The sequence below is a fragment of the Cetorhinus maximus genome, unplaced genomic scaffold (assembly GCF_964194155.1).
Source record: "Cetorhinus maximus unplaced genomic scaffold, sCetMax3.hap1.1 HAP1_SCAFFOLD_1435, whole genome shotgun sequence".
NCBI lineage: Eukaryota > Metazoa > Chordata > Chondrichthyes > Lamniformes > Cetorhinidae > Cetorhinus > Cetorhinus maximus.
The window spans coordinates 1-12,269 of NW_027597376.1; the positions used below are offsets into that span (position 1 = coordinate 1).

At 55.4% G+C, this 12,269-nt stretch overlaps 1 protein-coding gene across 1 annotated transcript in view; it reads right to left on the reverse strand.

The window, feature by feature from the left end:
• Window positions 1-1,970: 1,970 nt before the first annotated feature.
• The window catches only part of LOC144676222 (mitogen-activated protein kinase kinase kinase kinase 2-like), a gene marked incomplete at its 3' end in the record, with an annotated part of 42,385 nt that continues 32,086 nt past the window's right edge, over window positions 1,971-12,269 (reverse strand). Inside the window, exons 15-19 of the mRNA XM_078536710.1 lie at window positions 10,617-10,669; window positions 8,724-8,762; window positions 7,248-7,284; window positions 5,311-5,509; window positions 1,971-2,074 (exon numbers count right to left, since the gene is read on the reverse strand). Coding sequence (XP_078392836.1) covers window positions 1,971-2,074; window positions 5,311-5,509; window positions 7,248-7,284; window positions 8,724-8,762; window positions 10,617-10,669 — 432 coding nt within the window. The remainder of the gene's footprint in view (window positions 2,075-5,310; window positions 5,510-7,247; window positions 7,285-8,723; window positions 8,763-10,616; window positions 10,670-12,269) is intronic.

Sequence of the window (12,269 nt, forward strand, 5' to 3'; positions counted from 1 at the left end):
CACACAGACATACACACACACAGACACACACAGACACAGACATACACACACACACAGACACATACATACACACAGACATACACACACACACACACACACATACACACAGACATACACAGACACACACATACATACACACAGACATACACAGACACACACATACACACACACACAGACACAGACATACACACACACACAGACATACACACACACACACAGACACACACACACACACACACAGACACACACACACACACACACACACAACACACACACACACACACAGACAGACACACACACAGGTTGCGGTGCTCCCAATATTTTCCAAGTGGAGGCTGATCCCTCCATTAAGGGGATTCTGATCAGAACTGAGAGTCTCACTACGCCAACATTGAGTTACAGTTTAATAATGGCGATGAGTCACTGCCCAGACCTCTGTTGGATTTGAGATGATGCCCACCCTCCGAGATCTCTGTAACCTCCTCCAGCCCTACAACCCTCCCTATCTCTGTAACCTCCTCCAGCCCCTACAACCCTCCTATCTCTGTAACCCCCTCCAGCCCTACAACCCTCCCTATCTCTGTAACCTCCTCCAGCCCCTACAACCCTCCCTATCTCTGTAACCTCCTCCAGCCCCTACAACCCTCCCTATCTCTGTAACCTCCTCCAGCCCTACAATCCTCCCTATCTCTGTAACCTCCTCCAGCCCTACACCCCTCCCTATCTCTGTAACCTCCTCCAGCCCCTACAACCCTCCCTATCTCTGTAACCTCCTCCAGCCCCTACAACCCTCCCTATCTCTGTAACCTCCTCCAGCCCCTACAACCCTCCCTATCTCTGTAACCTCCTCCAGCCCCTACACCCCTCCCTATCTCTGTAACCCCCTCCAGCCCCTACACCCCTCCCTATCTCTGTAACCCCCTCCAGCCCCTACACCCCTCCCTATTTCTGTAACCCCCTCCAGCCCCTACACCCTCCCTATCTCTGTAACCCTCCTCCAGCCCCTACAACCCTCCCTATCTCTGTAACCTCCTCCAGCCCCTACAACCCTCCCTATCTCTGTAACCTCCTCCAGCCCCTACAACCCTCCCTATCTCTGTAACCTCCTCCAGCCCCTACAACCCTCCCTATCTCTGTAACCTCCTCCAGCCTACAACCCTCCTATCTCTGTAACCTCCTCCAGCCCCTACAACCCTCCCTATCTCTGTAACCTCCTCCAGCCCCTATGACCCTCCCTATCCCTGTAACCTCCTCCAGCCCCTACAACCCTCCCTATCTCTGTAACCTCCTCCAACCCCTAACCCTCCCTATCTCTGTAACCTCCCCCAGCCCCTACACCCCTCCCTATCTCTGTAACCTCCCCCAGCCCCTACACCCCTCCCTATCTCTGTAACCTCCTCCAGCCCCTACAACCCTCCCTTTCTCTGTAACCTCCTCCAGCCCCTACAACCCCTCCCTCTCTGTAACCTCCTCCAGCCCCTACAACCCTCCCTATCTCTGTAACCTCCTCCAGCCCCTATACCCTCCCTATCTCTGTAACCTCCTCAGCCCCTACAACCTCCCTATCTCTGTAACCTCCTCCAGCCCCTTACAACCCTCCAAGATCTCTGCGCTCCTCCAATTCCAGCCTCTTGACCATCCCCGATTCCCATCGCTCCACCATTGGCGGCCGTGCCTTCAGCTGCCTGGGGGCCCTGAGCTCTGGAATACCCTCCCTAAACCTCTCCCCCCCTCTCTCTCCTCCTTTAAGACGCTCCTTAAAACCGACCTCTGTGACCGAGCTTTTGGGTCCCTGTCCCTAATATCCCCGTATGTGGCTCGGGTCAGATTCTGTCTGATTGACCTTCCTGTGAAACACCTCGGGAGGTTTAACTGTGTTAGAGGCGCTAGATAAATGCAGGTTGTTGGAGGACGACTGTGGGGAGGAGAGGGGAAAAAAAACACTGGGAACCATTTTCTAGATCACTCACCGGTGCTCCCTGACTGTGCTCTTCTGATGGCTGCTGGGATTCAGGCCCTTCGTGGGCCGTGCCTGCAGACTCTTCCATTCTAGAGGAGGCTGGTGCTGCTCTCCCTGTCAACGACGACAACATCAGCAGCGTTATCGAGTGGCTCTGTGGCCGTTTCCCCCCGTCATGTTAAAGCTCACCCCGCCCCCTGCCCAGAGCTCCGGCGCTTTCTACTGCCCCTCCCCGGGGACACCGCCGTGGGAGGCAAGGCCGAGAGGGCGATGGTGGGCCTCCTCCTCTAACCACGGTGATTGGCTGGGCTTGCTGGTCCAAACCCAAGGGCAGGGGAGGGTTAGCCACCTTGCGCCGGGGGTTCGGAATCATAGAGACCCAGACCCTTCCTTAAATGGACGCTGTGGGGGAGACGGTGGCCCTAGTGGTCATGTCACTGGGGCTGGTGACCCAGAGGCCCAGGTTAATGCTCTGGGGGACAGGGGTTCAAATCCCCACCAGGGCAGCCGGAGAAATTTAAATTCAGTTAATAAATCTGGAATTGGAAACTAGTCTCAGTGACGGTGACCATGAAACTATCATCGATTGTTGTAAAGACCCATCTGGGTCACTAATGTCCCCTTTAGGGAGGGAAATCTGCCGTCCTTACCCGGTCTGGCTACATGTGACTCCAGACCCCACAGCCATGCGGGGTGACTCTTAGCTGCCCCCCTGAAATGGCCCAGCAAAGCCATCAAGGGGCAATTAGGGGTGGGCAACAAATGCTGGCCTGGCCCAGCAACGCCCACATCCCATGAAAGAATCCGGGAGCCAGGTGGGTCTGTAAACATCGATCTGACAGCTTTGCTGCGCTTTTGCCAATCCCAGATTCCCAACCAAAACAGAAAAGCAAATTCTCCCAACTGCCCAAGCAATGGGGTTTGAGCTGTCTTCCAGATTGAGAGTCCGGTAACACCAGCATCCTCTGTGACACCGAACCTGCTGGGACACAGTTCCTCCCCACACCCCTCTCCCAATCTTCAGCTGCTAGCCTTTGGGGATGACATGAAACTTGGAAACATTGTCAACTGTGAGGGAGGACAGTGTAGGCCTTCAAAGGGACACAGACTGGTTGGCGGAATGGGCGGAGAAGTGGCCGATGAAGTTCACTGCGGAGAAATTTGAGGCGATTCATTTTGGTAGGAAGAACATGGAGAGACAATTTAAAATAAAGGGCACAACTCGAAAGGGTGGGCAGAGACATAAGTTATTAAAGGTGGCAGGACAGGTTGAAGGCGTGGTTAATAAAGCAAACAGCATCTTGGGCTTTACTAATAGGTGCCTAGAGTAGAAGAGCAAGGGAGGTCATGTTGAACTTGTATAAGTCCCTAGTTCAGCCTCAGCTGGAGTATTGTGTCCAGTACTGGGCACCGCGCTTTAGGAAGGTTGTGAAGGCGTTAGAGAGAACCATAGAACCATAGAACACCACAGCACAGAAAATCAGGCCATTCGGCCCTTCTAGTCTGTGCCGAAATATTATTCCGCTAGTCCCATTGACCTGCACCCAGTCCATAATTGGGTGCAGAAAAGATTCACGAGAATGGTTCCAGGATGAGGAACTTCAGTTACGGAGATAGATTGGAGAAGCCGGGACTGTTTTCCTCGGAGAAGTGAAGGCTGAGAGAAGATTTGATAGAGCTGTTGACGAGAGGGTCAGGACAGAGTAGACAGGGAGAAACTGTTCCGACTGGTGGAAGGACCGAGAACGAGAGGGCACAGATTTAAGGTGATTGGCCTAAGAAGCAATGGTGACATGAGGAGAAACGTTTTGATTTAGCGAGTGGTTAGGGTCTGGAATGCACGGGGTGAGAGTGTGGGAGGAGGCGGGTTCAATCGAGGCATTCAAAAGGGAATTGGATTATTATCGGGAAAGGAAGGACGTGCAGGGTTACAGGGACATGGTGAGGGAGTGGCACTCGGTGAACTGCTCATTTGGCGATGGGCCGAATGGCCTCGATCTGTGCATGACCATTCTGTGATTCTGTCTGGATAGCGAGTCACGTTGGGTCAGTTGACTCAGGGGGACCTCCCATGACCAGGGCAGATCCCATCCCTGCAACGTGGCCAAAGTGTCGGGGGGTGGGGGGTGTGGGGGGAAAGGACTGGATTTACTTCTGTGAATGCCCTCTGTTCCTGACCGAGGCAGCCTGTACCCTCTGTCTGGGCCCAGGACAGCAACCTGCTGACTCAGCCCACACCAAGCGAGGAATACACCAGACAACTCTTTTTCTCTCTTTAAGGCCCGCTGGTTAAGGTCCGGAAAGTGCAGTGGACTTGTCACTACCGTTCCCACAAAGCTCTGCTCGGACCCCCCATCCAGAGTCACCGTGTCCGGTCCTGGGTCCTCAGGGGGGCAGATATTGCCCCTGGAGGGGGCTCAGCGCAGATTCACCAGCATGGTCCCGGGGCTGAAGGGGTTAAATTACGAGGGTGGGTCACACAGACTGGGCTTGTATTCCCTCGAGTGTAGAAGGTTAAAGGAGGGGGGGATCTAATCGAGGGGTTTAAGATGATTTAAGGATTTGATAGTTTCTCTTTATCGACCCTGTTTCCTCTGGTGGGGTTTGGGGGGGTGGAGTCCAGAACAAGGGGGCAGAACCTTAAAATGGGAGCCAGGCCGTTCAGGGTGATGTCAGGAAGCACTTCACCACACACAGAGGGGAGTGGAAATCCGGAACTCTCTCTCCCCAAAAAGCTGTCGAGGTTGGGGGTCAGTTGGAAATGTCAAAACTGAGATTGATGGATTTTTGTGGGACGAGGGGATTAAAGGTTATGGAACGGAGGAGGGTAGATGGAGTTAAGATACAGATCAGCTGTGATCTAACTCAACGGCTTCCTCCTGTTCCTGTGTAACAGGCTCGAGGGGGGCTGAATGGCCTCCTCCTGTTCCTGTGTATCTGACTCAAGGAGAAGCTGAATGGCCTCGTTCTGCTCCTGTGTAACAACTTGAGGGGGGTTGAATGGGCCTCCTCCTGCTCCTATATAACAGGTTTGAGGGGCTGAATGGGCCTCCTCTTGTTCCTGTGTAACAGGTTCGAGGGGCTAAATGGGCCTCCTCCTGTTCCTGTGTAACAGGTTTGAGGGGCTGAATGGCCTCCTCTTGTCCCTATATAACAGGTTTGAGGGGCTGCAAGGCCTCCTCCTGTCCCTATATAACAGATTTGAGGGGCTGAATGGCCTCCTCCTGTCCCTATATAACAGGTTTGAGGGGCTGAATGGGCCTCCTCCTGTCCCTATATAACAGGTTGGAGGGGCTGAATGGCCTCCTGCTGTCCCTGCGAAAAGGGTGGTGAAGAACCTTTTCGGGTACCTGATCCTCTGTCGGCCTTTTCTTTGCCAGGGTAAACCATGCCCTGTTCTGCAGTGGGACTGACGCTGTCCAACGTTGCCAGGCATTCCCTGGGGGTGCGGTCTGACACCGAGGGGCACCGGGGCTGCGGCGCGCGTCTCACTGTGGAACATTTCTCCTCTGTGCTCCAGCTCTCCTCGTCGAGCGAGGCTGGCTCCAACTGCAAGATAACATTGGGAAATGAGTCAGTGCTTCAAGTAGGGCCGAATGTCCTGTTTCGACACTGCTAAATTCAACATCATGTTCTAACTGGAAATGGTCACATTATCATTTGGGGGATTTGAGCATCACGGGCAATGCCCCAGCACTAATCGCCCATCCAGCAACTCATGAGGGGTCAGTGTGTGGTGATCCATCTCCCCCTTGCTCTCATTCTCTCTCACCCTCTCTCCTGCGGCATTTCCCCCCTCTCACTCCCCCTCTCTGACTCGTCCACTCTCCCTCTCGTCTGAGTCAAAAGTCATTCCCGAAACTCGAGCACAATAATCCAGGCCAACGCCAGTGCTGAGGGAGCACCGCACTGTCGGAGGGTCAGTGCTGAGGGAGCGCCGCACTGTCGGAGGGTCAGTGCTGAGGGAGCGCCGCACTGGCGGAGGGTCAGTGCTGAGGGAGCGCCGCACTGTCAGAGGGTCAGTACTGAGGGAGCGCCGCACTGTCGGAGGGTCAGTGCTGAGGGAGCGCCGCACTGTCGGAGGGTCAGTACCGAGGGAGCGCTGCACTGTCGGAGGGTCAGTGCTGAGGGAGCGCCGCACTGGCGGAGGGTCAGTGCTGAGGGAGCGCCGCACTGTCGGAGGGTCAGTGCTGAGGGAGCGCTGCACTGTCGGAGGTGCCGTCTTTCAGGATGAGACATTAAACCGAGGCCCCGTCTGCCCTCTCAGGTGGGGGTAAAAGATCCCACGGCCACTACTGGAAGAAGAGCAGGGGGGAGTTCTCCCCGGTGTCCTGGGGCCAATATTTATCCCTCACCCAACATCACTAAAAACAGATGATCTGGGTCAGTGACTATTGACCAGAAACTGAACTGGACCAGCCATATAAATATTGTGGCTACAAGAGCAGGTCAGAGGCTGGGAATCCTGCGGAGAGTAACTCACCTCCTGACTCCCCAAAGCCTGTCCACCATCTACAAGGCACAAGTCAGGAGTGTGATGGAATACTCCCCACTTGCCTGGATGAGTGCAGCTTCCACAACACTCAAGAAGCTGGACACCGTCCAGGACAAAGCAGCCCCGCTTGTTTGGCACCCCATCCACAAACATTCACTCCCTCCACCACCAACACACAGTAGCAGCAGTGTGTGTACCATCTACAAGATGCACTGCAGGAATTCACCAAGGCTCCTTTAGACAGCACCTTCCAAACCCACGATCTCTACCATCTAGAAGGACAAGGGCAGCAGATAGATGGGAACACCACCACCTGGAAGTTCCCCTCCAAGCCACTCACCGTCCTGACTTGGAAATATATCGGCCGTTCCTTCACTGTCACTGGGTCAAAATCCTGGAACTCCCTCCCTAACAGCACGGTGGGTGTACCTACACCACATGGACTTCAGCGGCTCAAGAAGGCAACTCGTCACCACCTTCTCAAGGGGCAATTAGGGATGGGCAATAAAAGCCGGTCTAGCCAGCGACACCCACATCCCGTAAAATGAATTTTTAAAAATTCACGTTGCTGATTGTGGGATCTTGCTGTGTATAAATTGGCTGCTGAGTTTCCTACATTAAAACAGTGAGCGCACTTCAAAAAAAAAAGTCCTTGTCTGTGAAAGGCTTTGGGACATCCCGAGGTGGTGACAGGAGCTGGAGAGACGGGGAGTGTTCTGTTCTAGGTCACTGCAGACTGTAAGCTGCGGGTATAAACTCGACGCAAGTTGCAGTTTTGACCCATTTACTTACTTGCTGTTTCGTGGGGCCTCGTTTTATCGTTTGGTTGCTGAAAGATGAGATCAATATATTAGCAATCAGAGGTTACCTGTTTTAAAGAAACCAATTCAAACCCTTTATTAAACTCTTTCTCTCACTTAAACACGTGTTCACTGTTGGCTTGATAGGAGGTGGGTGTCTGTGATTTCCACCACCGCTACCCCGGTGAGAGTCAGTGTGTGTGGGACCCGTACCCCGGTGAGAGTCAGTGTGTGTGGGACCCGTACCCCAGTGAGAGTCAGTGTGTGTGGGACCCGTACCCCAGTGAGAGTCAGTGTGTGTGGGACCCGTACCCCAGTGAGAGTCAGTGTGTGTGTCCCGTACCCCAGTGAGAGTCAGTGTGTGCGGGACCCGTACCCCAGTGAGAGTCAGTGTGTGTGGGACCCATACCCCAGTGAGAGTCAGTGTGTGTGGGACCCGTACCCCAGCGAGAGTCAGTGTGTGTGGGACCCGTACCCCAGCGAGAGTCAGTGTGTGTGGGACCCGTACCCCAGTGAGAGTCAGTGTGTGTGGGACCCGTACCCCAGTGAGAGTCAGTGTGTGTGGGACCCGTACCCCAGTGAGAGTCAGTGTGTGTGGGACCCGTACCCCAGTGAGAGTCAGTGTGTGTGGGACCCGTACCCCAGTGAGAGTCAGTGTGTGTGGGACCCGTACCCCAGTGAGAGTCAGTGTGTGTGGGACCCGTACCCCAGTGAGAGTCAGTGTGTGTGGGACCCGTACCCCAGTGAGAGTCAGTGTGTGTGGGACCCGTACCCCAGTGAGAGTCAGTGTGTGTGGGACCCGTACCCCAGTGAGAGTCAGTGTGTGTGTGGGACCCGTACCCCAGTGAGAGTCAGTGTGTGTGGGACCCGTACCCCAGTGAGAGTCAGTGTGTGTGGGACCCGTACCCCAGTGAGAGTCAGTGTGTGTGGGACCCGTACCCCAGTGTGAGTCAGTGTGTGTGGGACCCGTACCCCAGTGAGAGTCAGTGTGTGTGGGACCCGTACCCCAGTGAGAGTCAGTGTGTGTGGGACCCGTACCCCAGTGAGAGTCAGTGTGTGTGGGACCCGTACCCCAGTGAGAGTCAGTGTGTGTGTGGGACCCGTACCCCAGTGAGAGTCAGTGTGTGTGGGACCCGTACCCCAGTGAGAGTCAGTGTGTGTGGGACCCGTACCCCAGTGAGAGTCAGTGTGTGTGGGACCCATACCCCAGTGAGAGTCAGTGTGTGTGGGACCCGTACCCCAGTGAGAGTCAGTGTGTGTGTGGGACCCGTACCCCAGTGAGAGTCAGTGTGTGTGGGACCCGTACCCCAGTGAGAGTCAGTGTGTGTGGGACCCGTACCCCAGTGAGAGTCAGTGTGTGTGGGACCCGTACCCCAGTGAGAGTCAGTGTGTGTGGGACCCGTACCCCAGTGAGAGTCAGTGTCCTCAGGTTGGGTGAAAGTTACACGGAATTAGTGACCATATTTACCTTTGCTGCAATGCTTCTTCCACAGTCTGCAGCAAACTCCTCAAAGGAAAAACATCACATTGTGAAAACACAACTTTTGAAAACTTTCAGCTCCACTCATCCACCCCGCCCCCGCCCTCGCACTCGTCCGCCCCCGCCCTCGACCTCGTCCGCCCCCGCCCCCGCCCTCGTCCACCCCCGCCCTCGTCCGCCCCCGCCCGCCCCCGTCCGCCCCCGCCCTCGTCCGCCCTCGTCCGCCCCCGCCCTCGTCCGCCCTTGTCCTCGCCCGCCCCCGCCCTCGCCTGCCCTCGCCCGCCCCCGCCCTCGCCCGCGTCCGCCCCCGCCCGCGTCCGCCCCCGCCCTCGCACTCGTCCGCCCCCGCCCTCGCACTCGTCCGCCCTCGCCCTCGCACTCGTCCACCCCACCCTCGCACTCGTCCACCCCACCCTCGCACTCATCCACACACACACACACTCTGTTTGTCCCTGTGTCTCTCTCTCTCTGTCTAAGGTACAGTTAACTGGGCAGTGATTTTGCGCTGTATTCCTAGATGATTTCCCAAACCCTTGACAGTGTGAAGGGCATTACTTTGAAGAAGGGAAATTCTTCGCAGTGTCCAGTGTCCCTCCGCCAACATCACTAAAAACAGATGATCTGGGTCATTATCACATTGCTGTTTGTGGGATCTTGCTGTGTGTAAATTGGCCACTGCGTTTCATGGAGCAGTGAGCACACTTCAAAAAAAAAGTCCTTCGCTGTGTGAAGCGCTTTGGGACGTCCTGAGGTTTTCTTTTTATTCATTCACGGGATGTGGGCGTCGCTGTCTGGGCCCAGCATTTATTGCCCATCCCTAATTGCCTCTTGAGAAGGTGGTGGTGAACTGCCTTCTTGAGCCGCTGCAGTCCATGTGGTGTAGGTACACCCACAGTGCTGTTAGGGATGGAGTTCCAGGATTTCCAGTGACAGTGAAGGAACGGCCAATATATTTCCAAGTCAGGATGGTGAGTGACTTGGGGGGGTACTTCCAGGTGGTGGTGTTCCCCATGTGTCTGCTGCCCGTGTCCTTCTAGATGGTAGTGGTCATGGGTTTGGAAGGTGCTGTCGAAGGAGCCTCGGTGAGTTGCTGCAGTGCATCTTGTAGATGGTACACACGCTGCTGCTACTGTGCGTTGGTGGTGAAGGGAGTGAATGTTTGTGGATGGGGTGCCAATCAAGCGGGGCTGCTTTGCCCTGGATGGTGTCAAGCTTCTTGGGTGCTGTGGGAGCTGCACTCATCCAGGCAAGTGGGGAGTATTCCATCACACTCCTGACTTGTGCCTTGTAGATGGTGGACAGGCTTTGGGGAGTCAGGAGATGAGTTACTCACCACAGGATTCCCAGCCTCTGACCTGCTCTTGTAGCCACAGTATTTATATGGCTAGTCCAGTTCAGTTTCTGGTCAATGGTAACCCCCAGGATGTTGACAGTGGGGGATTCAGCGATGTTAATGCCCTTGAATGTCTCGGGGAGATGGTTGGATTCTCTCTTGTTGGAGATGGTCATTACCTGACACTTATGTGGCGTGAATGTTACTTGCCACTTGTCAGCCCAAGCCTGGATATTGTCCAGGTCTTGCTGCATTTGGACATGGGCTGCTTCAGTATCTGTCGCGAATGGTGCTGAACATTGTGCAATCATCAGCGAACAACCCCACTTCCGACCTTATGATGGAAGGAAGGTCATTGAGGAAGCAGCTGAAGATGGTTGGGCCGAGGACACTACCCTGAGGAACTCCTGCAGTGATGTCCTCGAGCTGAGGTGACTGACCCCCAACAACCACAACCACCTTCCTCTGTGCTAGGCTATGACTCTGCCAGGCGGGGGAGGGTGCTGGGGTAATGTAATTTCTTTCATTCCAGTAACTGTGATCCTTACAGACTGTCATCGCTGATCTCCTCAAACTTCCACTCCTCGTCCTGATCAGGATCCTGCAAAGCAGAAATTATGGTTAATCGCGAGGCAGGGAGGCAACGATGAATTTGAACAGATATCAGGGGAGGAACTGTCACGAGGTTCAAGATGGCAAACGCCAGCTGCAGTGTCCAGTGGTCAACTGCTCCTGAGGGAGAGCCACTTCCCTCTGTTCCCTTACTCACTGTCCTGCAGAGTGAGAGATCGAGCGAGAGTTTAGAACGGTGAGGGGGAGATGTGATTGAACGGACTTGATGCGGAAATGATGTTCGCTCTTGTGAGTGAGTCCAGAACCAGGGGGTGCTACCGTTTTAAAACGAGGGGTCACCCTTTCGGGGCAGAGATGAGGAGAAATTATTTTCTCAGAGGGCTGTGCGACTTTGGAACTCCCTGCCTCAGAAGGGGGTGGAGGCCAGGTCACTGCATATTTTTTAAGCCGGAGGTAGATAGATTCCCTTGCCTAACCAGGATCTAAGGTGATCGAGGCGGGGGGAGTAGATGGGAATGTGGAATTCGAAACACAAAACAGATCAGCCATGGTCTTAGTGAATGGCGGAGCAGGCTCGAGGGGCCGAATGGCCTGCTCCTGGTCCTGTTTCTTATGTTATTTTTCACAGCAAAAGGAGACGGGGGCAGGGGTAGTGGGGCCTGCCCTCGGTTTCATGTCGCTGGGGCTGAAGGTTGCCTTACGCACCTTCAGCGACACCGATGGTTCCCATAAGTGGACCAGGCTTCCCTTACGCAAAGGAGTGTGCCCAATGTCTGGGAAAATGTCATGATAGCAGTAATCGAGTCCAGCGGATTTCAATCTTTCACCAATGCCTGCTGGATCAAGATATCAACCAGACCGAGCAGTGAATTATAACACGCAAATCTATTCTGCAAAATGCTCATCATATTAGTGCTTGGAAGTAGCTTACTCGAACTCTATCCCTCTCTCCAGTCTCTTGGTCAGAAGATTGTGCTTTTGAGTACGTAAACCAGATGAACACTCGGTGCAGTGCCGAGGGAGCGCCGCACTGTCGGAGGGTCAGTGCCGAGGGAGCGCCGCACTGTCGGAGGGTCAGTGCCGAGGGAGCGCCGCACTGTCGGAGGGTCAGTGCCGAGGGAGCGCCGCACTGTCGGAGGGTCAGTGCCGAGGGAGCGCCGCACTGTCGGAGGGTCAGTGCCGAGGGAGCGCCGCACTGTCGGAGGGTCAGTGCCGAGGGAGCGCCGCACTGTCGGAGGGTCAGTGCCGAGGGAGCGCCGCACTGTCGGAGGGTCAGTGCCGAGGGAGCGCCGCACTGTCGGAGGGTCAGTGCCGAGGGAGCGCCGCACTGTCGGAGGGTCAGTGCCGAGGGAGCGCCGCACTGTCGGAGGGTCAGTGCCGAGGGAGCGCCGCACTGTCGGAGGGTCAGTGCCGAGGGAGCGCCGCACTGTCGGAGGGTCAGTGCCGAGGGAGCGCCGCACTGTCGGAGGGTCAGTGCCGAGGGAGCGCCGCACTGTCGGAGGGTCAGCGCCGCACTGTCGGAGGGTCAGTGCCGAGGGAGCGCCGCACTGTCGGAGATGCCGTCTTTCAGGATGAGACATTAAACCGAGGCCCCGTCTGCCCTCTCGGGTGGGGGTAAAAGATCCCAC